A 15864-nucleotide genomic window follows, 5' to 3' on the forward strand; every position below is an offset into this window, starting at 1 on the left:
ATGCAGACAGGGGAGCAGCTTGTAAACAGTTAGAGTTTAAATATATGAAGAAGCTTTGTGAACACCATCAAGAACAATACTCCAATACAGCTCCCATACATGGGATAGCTTCACTAATTTTTCCAAGTCAGTATCTTTAATGATGCAACTACTACCGCTCATGTTAAAAGTAAAAGATGGATGGAACAGAGGTAATTTGAAGTTTTCATAATATTTGAGTTTTCAAAAAAAATTGTTCCTCTTTAGATAAGCAGGTTTACAGCAGGTTTGTCAAAAGAGTATGTCACTTTAGCACACAGGAAATGGAAACTGCAAAGCAATGCAACAATGCATCAGACTAGCAACTAATTACTTAATGAAGTATACATTTCTTGCAAAATACAGTTGTAAGATATTTGCACTCCTCCCTTAATTTCCTTTATGTACATGCTTCCAGTTGACAAAGATAGCCAGGCAAATGTCATGTAATAAGTCACAGGATTGATCTTCCCTCCATTGTTTCCATCCATCCTTCCATGGGTCTCTGTTTGGCACCTTCCTTGGGAACTCAGCAAACAAGGAATTCACCATTTCAGAATCTTTTACAAAAGCCACAATAAGGCGGCCATTTTTATGAAATAGGACTACAGCTGCCAGCAACTGTGCTGTCCTCCCTCTTTCAGCTGTAATTCTTAACATAAACATGACCTACCTGGAAAAGTTAAACAGGATAGCTACAGGAGGATTTGAATATACTTGGGAACCGGGCAGACAGGTAGCAGATGAAATCAATCTAAAGAAATGCGAAGTACTTTACATGAGTACAAATGCCCAGAAAGGAACTGCTACTTAAATTGAAAGAAAATGAAAGATCTAACAGGCCTGATCGACAATAAATTAAAACCGTCACAACAATGCTCGGCAGCAGTGAGTGAAGCATATCAGATGTTGGGATGTATTAAAAGGTCAACATTGACCCAAAAATAGTGAGGTAACCCTGCCACTTTATCAACCATTGCACGCCCACACTTAGAATACTGTGCAGTCCTGCTCACCGCAGTACAAAAAATATTGCAGCTATTGACAAGGTACAGAAGAGAGCAACCAGAATGACTGAAGGGGTTGGGAGAGATTGGATTATGGAGGAGCGATTATGTAAACTGTAGACATAATCAATGGAAAAGCAAGGATTAGTGATAAGATAACTGATTTTAGGATTCTAAAGAGACTAGGCAATGCAGACCATAACCAGCTGTTTCACCTTGTCCAAAGCAGTAGAACCAGAGGGCACAGCTTATTCTTGAAGAGGGTGGGGGATGGGGAGACAGCACGTGGTCAATTTAAAACTAACCTATGAAAACAATATTTCAGGAGGAGTGGTTAAGATATGGAACAGGCTCACTACAGAACTAGTGGATCAGATAGCGTTGCTTTATTTAAACACAAATTAGGTAATTTCTTTCACAGAATACTATTTTGGAGTATAGAATATTGAGTCATGCTTGGGAGGCAAAAGGGACCTAGAGTTTCAAAAGCTCTCCACCCTCAGATTTTCCTTGCGTCATTTCTGGTCTGTTGGAGGCTAATTGATAGAGATTAATTGCTATGATTAGTCAATAATTCCATTATCATTGTGTAATGTGACCACTGAGATTATTAGTAGGTGAATCAGATGGACCTAGGTTTTCTTTTGAAGTCTAGTAGTTTCTTTGTTCCAATGGGTCTACAAATCTATCATTGGGTTAAGGCTTTCAATGTAAACAGCTGGTTCCCTACATTTGCACTTTATTTAGCAATTGGACCTCTGAATTACACAACAGAGCTGAATGCAACCAGCATCCAAACTAAACATAAAGGGAAAGTGCAGCACATGGAAATTGCTTTCATAGAAAGGAACAGAGTTAATAAATACAGTAATCATATCTGAAGCCTGGTGGGAACAACATATACTATGGCCAGCACTTCATTTAAAATACATAGTGAAATGTACACTTCTAATGTTTGGCATCCATTTATTACTCATATTAATGAATTGCAGACTTAATGAGAACCCACAAAAGATTGTACAACTGAAACAATTTGATTACTGCCCAAATCATAAAATTTAGTAGCGTCATGCATTTGGAAGAGGTAAAAAAATAAATCAGTGCCTTACCATAAAATCTAGGGTATTTCGCAGCCATGTTTAACAGTTTCCATTTCAAGGAGCCATGCCAGAAAACAAGTAGTTACTATTGGCTGGAGGGCATTATTCTCTACCTCAGAGGGTTGCAGATGCTCAGTCATTAAGTATATTCAAGGCTGAGATTGATAGACTTTTGAACTCCAGGAAATCAAGGGATATGGGGATCAGGCAGGAAAATGGAGTTGAGATGAAGATCAGCCATTATCATGTTGAATGGTCGAACAGGCTTGAATGATGGTATGGCCTACTCATGCTTCTATTTTTTATGTTATAAAAATGCGCTACATGCACAACAGATTTCTGAACATTCATTCTTATTGTCCATATTGCCACTGGATTCAGGGAATCTATGCTGAAATCTTCCATTTTTTGACCCGCAACTTTTAAGAAGTTTGACAAAATAGATTTATGCAACACTAAATCTTTAAAATGCACCTTCATCTCTCATGATTATCCTCCATCATCAAAATGTGAACTTTTTTGTGCTTCATTTAATTATTTGTACAAATTAATTGAAAGCCGTCCCCACCCCTTTAGAATTAAGTGCCAATCCAACACAGATTTTTAAGCAGATTATTTTATATTTTTCCATTTTGCTTCTTTAAGGCCTTCAAAAGGTTACTCACGGCACCTTGGCTGACAAGAGTAGAAGACAGGCTGTTCTGTGCTTCTATCAATATTCCCCCTCTTCGTGGAAGGAAGGAACTGGTCTCTCCGTGGCACCTGGCAGGCACAAACTTAGGCCCCGTCAATCCACGGTACAACAATTCAATCTCCAATGTGCTGTACCACACATGTTATGGAATCCAGCATTACAAACTACCATGATTGAGCCCACAAATAGCGCTTTACTCTGTAAAGCATTTGAAAACCCAAAAAGAGCTTCACCACTCTTCTTGACCTTAAATATTAACTATTTCTTTCTCCACAAATGCTGCCAGAACTGCTGAGTAATTCCAACTTTTTGTTTTTATTTAAAATAATCTATTTGGGCTGTACTTTTGCTCATGGGTTGATGCCATAATTAACAATCTGTTCAAAATTAAACATGATATTATTCAGCCTGAGCCTTGTGGTGAAAGGAGATGAAGGGCAAGAGTTTCATGGAGGAAGTAAAAGCACTCCAACAAGATAAAAGCTAAGTGGTGCCAACTTGCATCACTGATCCCTTGCAGAGTTGCTTTGACATAATGTAAGAGTAGGTTTTAGTTCATCATACTAACAAAAATAAGCATGGCAACAGGAGAACATGTAGAGGGAAATGTAAAGTAGTGATCAAAAAACAGTAACTGTTCAACCTTCATTACAGCTACAGATAGGTATTTTCCTCTTGTTTCTCAGTCGTCTTTCAGAGACACAAAAACACATTTTAGTAAGCCTTGTAATAATGTATAATGCACACTGAAGTAATGCATAAAGATAGGAGGAATACAATAGTGCAAAATTAAAGCAATATGGTTGCTAGGAACTAGGGTCACTTTGCCATAAAACAGAAGCGAAACTCCCACCTTAATGGAGTCACTCAATTTACCTTGGAAAGCATTTCAGTAATAGCCTTACAGAAACAGCAACCACAAACATTTTTGGCTTGGTCATTCAAGACCAGCATGCCAAACTATTTCCGCTTAAAAATAGCCAATGATATCAGAAACTCAAATCTTCAAGGGTAAAGTCTTCAACTGACTCTTCAAACCAGTTAGATTTATCACTTTGCAATAGTTTTACCAAAGTGCAGCAATCATTAGATCACTGTGGTCAAGCAGCAAGAGGTTTCCCACATTTGCACATAGAATAAAGCTAAAACGCAGACAAACACATTTTAACCTGCAAGATTCATTTGCATATGTGTCAGCTCTTCTGCATTCCCATCACAGTTTAACATCTAACTGAAAGACAAACAGAAATTCAGCTGAACATTTCTTTCAAAGTCTATTAAATGTAATCACTATTTACTTCCATATTGAAACAAAAATCAGAAAAGGGAAGGACTAAGATCACAAACAATAAAGAGCAGCAAACCAAGCTTTTAATTTTAGAATCTATTCAGAACATCATTTAACAGTAGCAACATGAATTAAAGTAGGAGTGATAGGCTTCACAAATCAGGGCAGGAACTGCTATGGAAAAATATCAAGTGAATTTTAAACTACACACAGCATTACATTAATTGGTGTAAAAAGAGATGAAATTTTAGTTCTGGATGCTAGACAAGTTTAACAAAAAACATCCCAAAACACGAAAATGCAATGTTTGTTTGAATGCAAAGTCTTTTTCTTTAGATGGCATTGAAACAACACATTTTGGCAACCAGCAATTTTAACTTAATCAAACTGCTGATTCTGCCTTTTTCTAATAGAAAAAGGCCACTGAAAGTGCAATACTTGGTACTACTTTGGTTTTGCATCAATTGCAGCACAATGTGTGAAGCAGAATTCTGAAACGTTGTTAAAGGCAGGCTAGCAGACTGTGTGGATTCTTTACAAAGCTAGAAAAGGCCTGGCAGGATGATTTTCTCTTTTCCATCATTAAGAACTTAAAACATTTCACTAACATTTGGAAGTTGCTGAATGGAGCTGTGTGTGTGTACTGAACTATGCATGCACAGAGATCAGCTTTCAAGATTAAAGTGCGGTGTGAGCAGTCTATCCAGATCCACAAGATTCACTTGCACGCCACCAAAAACGTTCCAGTAAACTGCATTATTAAAAAAGAGAGACATAGAAAACTACCAGCACAGTGCCCAAAGCTCCTGGCACAGGCCAGCTCCAGATTTCAGGTTGTCAAGGGTTTGCACTGAATGAAGGTTATATGTTTCCCGCACAAGGATGGAATGAAGGAAAAATGGAGGGCAAGTTAACACAAGCCATTCGAATGTGTCTGCCAGCAGTCAGTTAATAACAGAAGAGGCCTGGGGGCAGGTTACTTGTCTGCTGTCTTAGCTGAAAAATGGTGCTTGTTACTTGGGAGAGCAGAGTGGAAAACCTAAATTGAATAGAGGAAAACAGTCTTTTTAAAGTCCACACTATTTGTGGACTTAGACCCTGAATAAATAGATTTAAACATTTGCTGCTTGTGGTTCCCACCCAGATTACCAGTGTTGGACACTATCCAGTAAGAGGTCCACCGAGACGAGTGGAAATAAAGTTGGGATAAGCAGACAGTCATCAAGATAGGATGGTGGTTTTTTTTGTAATGATGTTTATTACATGCTTCTGCTAAGAGCAGCATATAAAGCAGCATCCCTCAGCCACTGTGGTGTCTGAATATTTACCAAAAACTGTCTGCGCATCCAGGCCACTGAGTTTTTCTTACTATAAACAATTTTTCCTTGAACCCATAACCTTTATGCTTTCTTCTAACATCTGTTGTTTAAGCTATTTCATTGACTGACAGAACACCAGCTTACGTTATATATGTATAATATACATGTAAATAATATATATATTTTATATATATATATACATACATACACACATACTTTACACATAAAGTATGTACATACACAGAAGGTGGGGGAAAATATATTTGGTAGGTCAGTGGATTGAGCCTACAATTCCATGTTTTAAGCTCCTGGCCCTGTTTGTAAGCAGTAATAGTGATGAATGGGGGCTAGGCAGTCTCCAGTGGGGCAGTGGTAGAAGAAGAAAAATATTTAAAATCAAATAGCAAGTCACCCAAGAACATACATTCAGACCTGCCAGCAACCAGATACAGGGTGGTATTCACATGGTCTCAGGAAAAGGACACCTGCATATTCTCTCAACTGCAGAAGAGTAAATTGTGGGTTTGGGTGGGTGAGAGAACATGGGTCCAGGGGGGAAGAAAGAAATAACTTATTTTATATTGAAGTAATTGACCACACACATATAAACCGAGCTCAAACATTTTAAAAAAATCTTACATTCTGCTCCACAATGTATACATGCAGTGATCGTAGTCTTTTACAGCAATCAACCTCGGTAATATCAGAACTAATAAACAAAACATCTTTATAAAGTTGTCCATAATATACTAATCTACCATCTGAACTTATTCCTCGCCCCATGACAGTAGAAGAACTCCATCATTAAACCTGAGATATCACCACGAGATAAAGCTGTCACAAGCTGTTAAAAAGAAAAGCTTGTAAAATTCAAATTGGAGATGGAATGGCTATGTTCAGTGGTTGACAGAAAAGTAAACTACTGGTAAGTTAGACTTGAATAATGTCACTCATCCTTGTTCATGTAAGTTAAAAATATCGCTTGGCAGATGATTTGTGTGTCCTATAATATGCTCTCTATAGAAGAGATGTTTTTAGGTACAAACCTACAGTTTAATATATGACATTAAAAGAACACCTTGTCCAAATTTCTAAATACAACTCATTGGCACAGAGAGGATGCATCAATGGAACTTGGTTTATTGATAGCTTCTGCTCATTTAGAGGGTATAATCTACATGTTGATCCTTGCTACATGATTGACAAAGTTGACATCTTCTGATTTTCTACAAGCATTGTCAATCCCATGGATAACTCTGCTCCTTTATCTGGGCTTGGGATTGACGGTGTGGGTTGATGTTTGCATCATACAGGCTCTTTAACATCAGATGGCTTAATGTGACAAATGGAAATGTACACTCAGAGAACCATCATTCATTATTGCATTCCAAAAGAGAAGTTGGACCTACACTGACCGAATTCGGAGAATGCTTCATACAATGATCCTTGAGCAAGCATGAAAATGTAAGCCAATGGGAAACAGCTAGAGGTCAGCCAAAAGAAATTCTACTCTCCATTCCCAGAGCAACACAAGAAAAACAGATGCATGAAGTGGGAGTTGGAGGGAAAGGGTAAGACCAAGGAGAGATGAGGCGAATTTGTTTTAAGCAGCAGGTTATGATGATCAGGAATTCAATGCCTGAAAGAATATCCAAGATTATTCAATGAAGGGTAACTTTCAAAAGGGAATTGGAAATGTCCTTGAAAATGAAAAAAAAAACATAGGGCTATGGGGAAAAAGCAGGGGTGTAGATTGCTCTTTCAAAGAGCCAATAGATGCACGATGGTTCAAATGGCTGCTACAATCCAGTTATAATATCTTATGTTGTACAAAGAACAGTATTATGTCACACCTCCCAAAATATATTACATAAAAAAGTTAAAAAGTCACTAAGTTCATCTACTTCAGACAGTCAGCAGTGCAGTCTTCTCTATTTGTGGGCTACATGCAATCCACGATTTCTTCATAAACCAAAAGAAATAAGCAATCTACTCCCAACTGGAAAAAAGCATATTCTATGTATGAAGCATGAAAATAAATTTTGTGTATGGGAGAAATGAGCTTCAACAGCAGTACATTTTTTAAAATTCTAAAAGAATAATTGACATCCTTTTATTCTTGGGTCTATTTCCTCTAGATTTTAATTTTTTTTCTTCTTTGCCTCAACATTTTCTCATTTGACCTTTGTCCTGAAGGCAGTGACCCATCCTGATATTTAAGCATGGATAGTGTTACGACCAGGATGGCAGGAGTGCGCAGTTTATCTAGCCCCATTATTCTACAGATCATACCATTATCTTAAATGTTTAATTCACTTATAAAAATGGCCAATTATTTATCTTCACTACTGTTAGGCCCAGAATAAAAGAGGCTTTAATCAGGCTTCTTTCAATAAGCTCAATGACTGATGTATTATAAAACAAAACTTCTTTGCAAAAACTGGTTAACACAACTGATAATCTGGAAGCCTAACTGTCCGTATGCACGCACACGCAAAGGGCAAACAAATGGGGTATCTGCAGAGATGGGCTGTTGAAGAAAAAATCTTTATAAAAAGGGTAAAGTTCACAGGGTTTTGACACTGCCGATCTGGTGCTCCCTCATGCAAGGACAGTTTGCTAGTCCCAGAAGATGTCTGGAGGTTCTCACCAATGGAGCATCAGTGTGGAGGAAAATAGAGCCAGATCAATCCTTCTCATCTCAGCCTCTCGAGTTTCCAAATACAGACAAGTTCCCCTGAGATGCTGGATACGGAGAGCCACACTGTATTTCAAGCAAGGCAAGGAGAGCGCGAGCTGAGCAGCTTTTCCCCTTCTCAGTTCATTCCCAACTGATGTCATGTGATTTCGTAAAAAAGGCATGCATGCCAACAATCCAAGGTGAACTTATGACCCCATTTTTTGAAAAAAAAAGAGTCAACTCCCAAGGGTCCAAATAATGCAATGTCCTTCCAAAATATAGTTCTGGAAGATATGGTTCTAACAACAGCAATAGCCCTCTGGCACACTTAACTCAGTTACCATCTTTAAAAAGCAACATAACTAGTTTACAACAAACAATTTAAGGGTGTAATTCATTGTTGACTTTTGTACAAAGTGTAGGGAAGGCTAAATATCGAAGGTGAGAACTTTCTGTCCAATCCATACTATGGTATTATCACAGTTAGTACCATTTGAGAGGACTCAACAATGGTGCATTAGATGCAGGGGTTTATAATTCTGAATCTACTCCAAAAAATTACAACTCTTCACATTATCTAACAACTTGCACATCTAGTTATAGCAGTGTTTTAATTCATTCATAACATTCTCTACCAGTCAAGAATTTAATTTAATTTTTGCATGGTGTCTTTTCTTGAAACTTCATGTTAAAATATTAAGGAAAACCTTGCCTTTTTTTTTTAAAAACCTATCCACATCCGACTACCTGCTTCTGCATTAACCTCGGACCATTTCACTTCACTGTTCATCAGAAATACCAACATGAGCTGCCTTCTGCAACACTGCTTCACAGAATAGACACACTTATAATTTTAAAGAACGTTTTGATGTGAAGTATAAGATAAACAATATGACTTAGTTTATAGAAAATCAACCGCCACTGAGGTTTGTGCAACAACTTATCCACCCATTGGGCTAGACAGTTATGTCAGTGTGATTCTTTCACAAACCTCAGAATCCTGTCAAATGCTCCTTACTTTTGGTAATTTCATCTTCAGTTCAAAGATTGGAAGTTGCCACACATAAAACATGTCATTAGCTATTTTTCGGATTTCTCAAATTTAAGAGTTAGCAACATATTTCTAGCTTGCCATACAGAGCATGATTTCTCCACATTACTTCTCCATTTCCAAGACCAATCTTCATGCTCCCAACTTGTTTGATTCTCTGAGCTCTCAAAAGGCTATACTCTCTCTAGTGTTTTTGCTGGGTTTGGAACATACATTACAACTGACTCATTAACAAAAGGGACGGGGTACCTAGCCCAGAGGTTTTCTCCTCTTGATGATCAGATATACTGTTCAAACAACTTAACTTTCTCTCTTCCTTCTGCAGCCACCCACTTAATACAAGTCATTTCTGATTGCGGAAGTGGCAATGGATAGAGTGAAGTTATTCATCTTTCAGGCAATGCTCTCATTACTTCACCTGGTATGTTGGTAATGTAGATTCGGTCCTTGGTTCGAGTCCCTCCTGTAGCACAGTACCCATGATAAAGAAATTAAAACAAAAAAGGTACAGAAATTAATTAAAAGAAGAATCCACTTAATATTTTTCTGTGAAAGGTCTTCAATTGTAACGTTTCATGCTAAACTTTGGTGTAAAGTCTAACAATGAAAAAAGTAAAATAAAAAGCAACGTCACTTAATGTTTATAGCGTCTACTATTCAGTGACTATTATTTTGTTACAAGTTAAACTGAAATAAGAATACAAGAAATCAGAGCAGGAATAGGACATTTGGCCCTTCAAGCCTGCTCTGCCATTCATGAAGATCTTGGCTGATCATCTGCCTCAACTCCAATTTCCTGCACTATCCCTGTATATATGAACAAATACTGGCGAGGTGATAGTGCATCCATTCTATCACATTAAAACATCAACAGAACCATAATTAGTTGTGCTGGTGACTTTTTAAATAAGCTGATAAGGATTTAGCTGCACTGGTGTTATGCCACAATCAATACAACAGATTACAGAAATAGTGAAAATATTTTTTTTACCACAATGGGAAAAAACTTCCTACAACGACCATAAACAATAAGGTATGCCCTCAGTAACAAGACAATAGCACCAAAAATTTTTTTAAATGATCACTTTAGTCTTGATACCGATACAGAGGTTTTATTTATTTAATTAAAAGGAAATGCAAGTTAATTAGGATCAAACAACTCTTTCATAGGTGAACTTAATTACCATCTCACTACACTCAATATTTTTTCTCTTGAGCAATCCAGCAACTAGCATTTACACAGTGCCTCTAATGTAGTAAAACATCCCGAGGTGCTTAATACATTGAATCATCTCAAACCTATAACCACCCTTCACTTCAACTTCCTTTCCTGACAATATTATTAGTCTATGTGGGAAAAGTTCTACCCGCCTTCTTATTCTTAATCTCCTAATTTTCAAATGTTGTCCCTTAGAGCTGAACCCATCACCACAGTGAACAATTTGTCAGGATCAATCTTCCAATTCTTGACAGCTTTAATTGGTTACCTTGCAATCTACTCCAAAGAAAATAAGCCCAATTTCCTTAACCATTTTTCATGACAAATTCTTGATACCTACAATCATCTCTGTTGCCTACATTTGTACCCTCACAATACAATTCCTATAATTAGATGGGTACAGTTTTTTCAGATGGAGGTTCTACCAATTTCTTGTTCAGCAGGAATATATCTTCAGCTATCTCTATTGATCTGCTAATGCAATCCAGTTATCAATTGTCTTCATCTGCAGCTAATCACTTCAAAGACTTAGATTTTCCACTATAAATCCTGGATCTCTTTCCTGTTTTATGTTGCTGCATGACTGTTCCACTTAACATAGCCTTCTTTTTAGATCCTTATTCCCTATTATTTTTAATTTATCCACATTAAATGTGTAGCAGTTACAATTCAATGAGAAGATATACAAATCCTTCTAAGAGAGATGTTATTCCTTTGCATTTATAGGGCTACTATTTCATCCCTTCATCCAAAAAAAAATCTGAACGCAGGTTTTGAAAATGATTAATAATCTGAGTTGTCCTCAGAGGAAGGTGTCTGAAGGTGCTACGGTAGAAGGTCTTAAACAAATCTGTCTGGAAAGAATACCGCCTTTATACAAATGTTCCAAAGCTTGTGGCCAGTATCCTGTTGGCATCCCTAAGAACTAAAACAGTGCACTTGCAGCATTATTTTCTGCATGCATAGAAATGAATTTAAAAGTGAAATTACAGGATGCCTTAAGATGAATCTAATATTGTAGTATCAAGAAACCACAAGTCTAAATTATTCCAACAAGGAAGTAATCTTTTTCATTATAACATACAAGAAATTTTCTGCATCAGAGAAATATGGTCTTGAAGCAAATGGTCCCATTAATAGTGCACTGGTTAAGTGATTGTACTGCATTTAACACTACCATCCTTCTGTTTGGTGAATCTATTTGCAGATATTCTGCTCATTTGACTATACAAATGTTTGTGTTCATTTGGTTTTAAACATTTGCCCCGCACCAGATTCAAATCAACAGACATCTAACTGCTGGGAAGTTGTGTTTGGTACAAATTGCTCAGCTATTTTTCAGTTTCTAGGCCTTTGACACTGAAATGCTATCCTATTAGATACTGGTTATTTCCATTAGATCATGGATTGAGTAGTTCTGCTATGTAGGGGGGGAGCTGCTGCAGACACCTCAGGTGCTTGCCACCAAAGAAAAACATTAAGCACATTCATTTGAACCATCAGATGGGATCATCATCAAACAACGTGCTCTTTTTTTTCAAAGCAAGGCATTTCAAGTAAAGGGCAGGACATAAAAGAGAAACCATTTGGTAACAAAACCAAAAGTCTGAAAGGTTTGACATAAATCAGAGCAGTTGGCAAACATGACTTACTTAGAGCTTGCTAATAGCCAACTTCAAATGTTTTGATGGGACAGCTTAATAACTATACAATCAAACGATTCCAGATTGATGTTAATATCTGTTTTCAAGTGCTGTTTAAACAGCTGCACTGGAAAAAACCCACAATACCAATTTCAATAACGGGACATCCAAAAACTACGTTTGAAATTCACTTCCTAAAATAGTTTGAAATTTTAAAAAGGTGGTTGAGGATGGAGAGAAATCAGTGACAAAAAAGTTGTTCCATTACTTACTTTAAAATAAAATGCAAGTTAGCAGACAACCGTGGATCTGTAAACTGTGTTGTCCTGTTGTTGTGGTCAACAAAGTAGACCCTTCCTGTAGCTGTATTACGGATTTCCCAACCCGGAGGCAATGGCCCTAGTTCCTCACAATTTACGTTGCTAAGATCCCTGCAAAACAAAACACAGACGGCTACCTCAGCTTACTTCATGCCAAACCAATTAAAATTGCAAAGAATACAATTCCATAGTGTCAGAAAAACCAGAGCATTCCAAAAACTTGATACATTCTGTTATAATCCTTTAGTATCCCAAGATACAAGCTCACTAAACCTTCATCGGCCTCAAAACTAGATTGTCATGTCATTAATCTACATTTTAGCTGCAGATCTTGGCCAAATGGCTTTAGCCCAAGGAATAAATCCATTAAAGCAAATGTTCTGATACCTTTCACATTCACATTATATTGGTAGATCTTCCTGAAGTATATAGCAACATGAAAACTAGTTTTTCAATGAACATTTTCCTTTTACCACAAAACATACGACACATCTATGCTCTGCTACACTGCCAGCAAAAAGGTACTCAAAATCTGAGTGCCACATTTACTTAAAAGCTTTTTAAAATACCCATTAACTTAATTTTTCCCTCTTTCAGACAATTTTCCCTCTCCACAACCACACCACTTCCTAGCCAAGACAGAAGGCAGCTGACCTATTATTAGGTCTCTGCCGAAAATTTTCTTTAACAGGGTGCCAACTGGTTTGCAACAGCAGTCTGGGTAGATTCACTCTCCACCCTTGTGTAGAATTGCTTTGCCTCCACTTAGCAACCTATTAGTTGCAAGGTTTCCTGAAAGGAAGAACTGCCAATTTTAAACATTGATGCAGGTTTACTAGATTGGTTTCAGAGATGAGGGACTTCGGTTACGTGAATAGATTGGAGAAGCTGGGGCTGTAATTGGACAAGAGGTGGTTCAGAGGAAATTTGACAGAGGTGGTCAAAATCATGACGGGTCTGGAGAGAGTAGATAAGGAGAAACTGATCCCATTAGCAGCAAGATTGAGAACCAGAGGATGCCAATTTAAGGTGAATGACAAAGGAACCAAAGGCGATATGAGGAAAAAGTGTTTTTTTAAAACAGGCAAGTACTTAAGATCTGAAATGCACTGCCTGTGGGGGTGGTGGAGGCAGATTCAACTATGGCTTTCAAAAGATTTTGCATCATTATCTTTGGAGAAAAGATTTGGGGGCTACAGGGAAAGGGTGTGCAAATAGGACTAGATGATTTGCTCTTGCAGAGCGCCGGCACAAATAAAATGGGCTGAATGGAGTCCTTCTGTGCTGTGCCATTCTATGATTCTATTCTACGATTCTATGAACTGTGGCCACAGAGCTCCAGACTTTTCTTGGAAACCCTCTAACAGCGGCAAAGTCCTAGGGTCAAGGGAACTGTCTACCCTCTTGATAGGGAAATAGTGTGTGGTGCAGAGTGCAACAGACAAATCTAAAAGAGGGAATAAAATTGAAGTACAAATAAATTGGCCTTTTTACATTCATGAAAAGTGGGTACTGCTGGCAAAGCCTGCATTTATTGCCCATCCTTAATTGCTCGAGAAGGGGGGTCTTGAGCTGCTACAATGTATAATGCTGTTAGGGAGGGAGTTCCAGGATTTTGATCTAGCAACAGTGAAGGAGCAGAAATACATTTCCAAGTCAGGATGGTGTGCAACTTGGAGGAGAACTTGCAGGTTGAATCTGCTGACTTGTTCTTTGAGATGGTGGAGTTCAGAGGTTTGGAAGGTGTTGTCAAAGGAGGCTTGTTGCATTGGTGCGCGGGTGTAGAGGGAATGAATGTTTAAGGTGGTGGATGGGGTGCCAGTCAAGCAGGCTGCTCTGTCCTGGATGGTGTCAAGGTGTCAAGCTTCTTGGGCGTTGTTGGGAGTTGCACTCATTCCAGCTTGTGGGGAATATTCCATCACATTACTGAATTGTGCCTTTTAGATAGTGGAAAGGCTTTGGGAGTCAGGTGGTGAGTTATTCACTGCAGAATTCCCAGCCTCTAATCTGCTACTGTAGCTACAGCATTTATATATGACTGGTCCAGTTAATTTTCTGGTCAATGGTAATCCCCCACGATATTGATGGTGGGAGTTTCAGCAATGGCAATGCTGTTGATTGTCAAAGGGCAGTGGTTAGATTCGTTCTTGTTGGATTGTTGGAGATGGTCATTGCCTGGCAATTTTGTGGCACAAATGTTACTTGCTACTTATCTGCCAAACCTGAATGTCATCTAGGTCTTGCTGCATATGGGTATCTAAGGAGTTGAGAATTAAACTGAAAACTGTGCAATCATCAGCGAACATCCCCACCTTGGACTAGGCAGTTTAAGTGCCTGTCTAAAATGCAAACGTTTAAAATGTAAACATTTCTTTTTTTGCACAACAAACCAAATTGCAAACTAAACACAGAAAAAATACCTCCAATTTCATATATCAAATTTAACAGAATCTGAAGAGATAATCCCAGGTCTTCACAAACAGTTTATACTTTCTAGGATGTAAACGGAAATAATTTTGGCTTTGCCGAGTCTTTCTGCCAACGAAGTAGACCCATTAGGCCAGGTTTCCTTTACCTGGGTACTCGAGGATCGTGCCATGTGCTCACCCCGGTCTGTGTGTGCAGAAAGTACACCTGACCTTGTTGCGTTGTTCTTTGTTCTATGCAAAATAAAAGAATAATAAATACTAACGATGGTAGCAATAAAGAGGAAGTTGTTTTCAGTCTGAGATCTACACCATTGTGAATTTCAACAGTTCCCATGTGGAACATGGCATAGACTGCCACAGGCAAGTGCCAAAATGCAATTGTATAGGAGCAATTGCTGAATTTTGAGGGGCTGAAGGTGATGGACAGTCATGCGTGGAAATTGAAACATTTTAGAAGATTTTTCCCTTTCCTATCTCTCCTCTCTAGGTCGTCACCAAACAAGAGAACTGACAAATGAACTTGGTTCCAGGTCTCTGTCTAGTTCACCATTACTGACCACCAGGAGGTGCAAGAGAGCAGCCCATGATGGCTCAGATTTCCCTTTTCCATGTGTACTGAAACCTATGGCCCCTCCACTCAACACGTTCCCACAACTGCACATTGAGAAATAATAGGTACAAGGCCAAGTCTAAACGTTTCACATCAGGAACAGAATATGTTTTCCCCTCTGCTTGCCATATCAGGTGCAGAAGCCACATCAAATGCAGAGAGCTTCCACAGGCCTCCAGACAAAGCACATTAATCCCAAAATCTAGTCCAATATGACGAGAAGTGCTTTTTTCAAGACACCAGTGGCTTGAACCATATAGTTCTGTAACTACGTACTTACTTGTAAATTTGCCCAAATCCCCTCCTTCAAATTTTCATAACACAACCCAAGTTCTTTCAGGAAAAATGAACGACTTGGAGAATATTAGACATATTTTAAGCCAGAACATTTGAGAGTTTGCAATACAATTCTATATTATCCAGTGCAAAGTGTGCGCATCTGGACAGTGCACTGAACATAGAGATTTATAATTCAAAAAGGCCTTT

General features: G+C 38.2%; 1 protein-coding gene across 4 annotated transcripts in view; it reads right to left on the bottom strand.

The window, feature by feature from the left end:
• The window catches only part of smurf2 (SMAD specific E3 ubiquitin protein ligase 2), a 218273-nt gene that overhangs the window by 26825 nt on the left and 175584 nt on the right, over positions 1-15864 (bottom strand). For 3 of the 4 annotated variants that reach the window (XM_078571231.1, XM_078571229.1, XM_078571232.1), the window contains 3 exons: positions 14915-14999; positions 12292-12450; positions 9576-9620 (listed from right to left, as the gene is read on the bottom strand). In XM_078571231.1, the coding sequence (XP_078427357.1) occupies positions 9576-9620; positions 12292-12450; positions 14915-14999 (289 nt within the window). The remainder of the gene's footprint in view (positions 1-9575; positions 9621-12291; positions 12451-14914; positions 15000-15864) is intronic. The other variant, XM_078571230.1, reaches the window with a different exon arrangement.

This window comes from Cetorhinus maximus, chromosome 24 (genome assembly GCF_964194155.1).
Source record: "Cetorhinus maximus chromosome 24, sCetMax3.hap1.1, whole genome shotgun sequence".
Taxonomy (NCBI): Eukaryota; Metazoa; Chordata; class Chondrichthyes; order Lamniformes; family Cetorhinidae; genus Cetorhinus; species Cetorhinus maximus.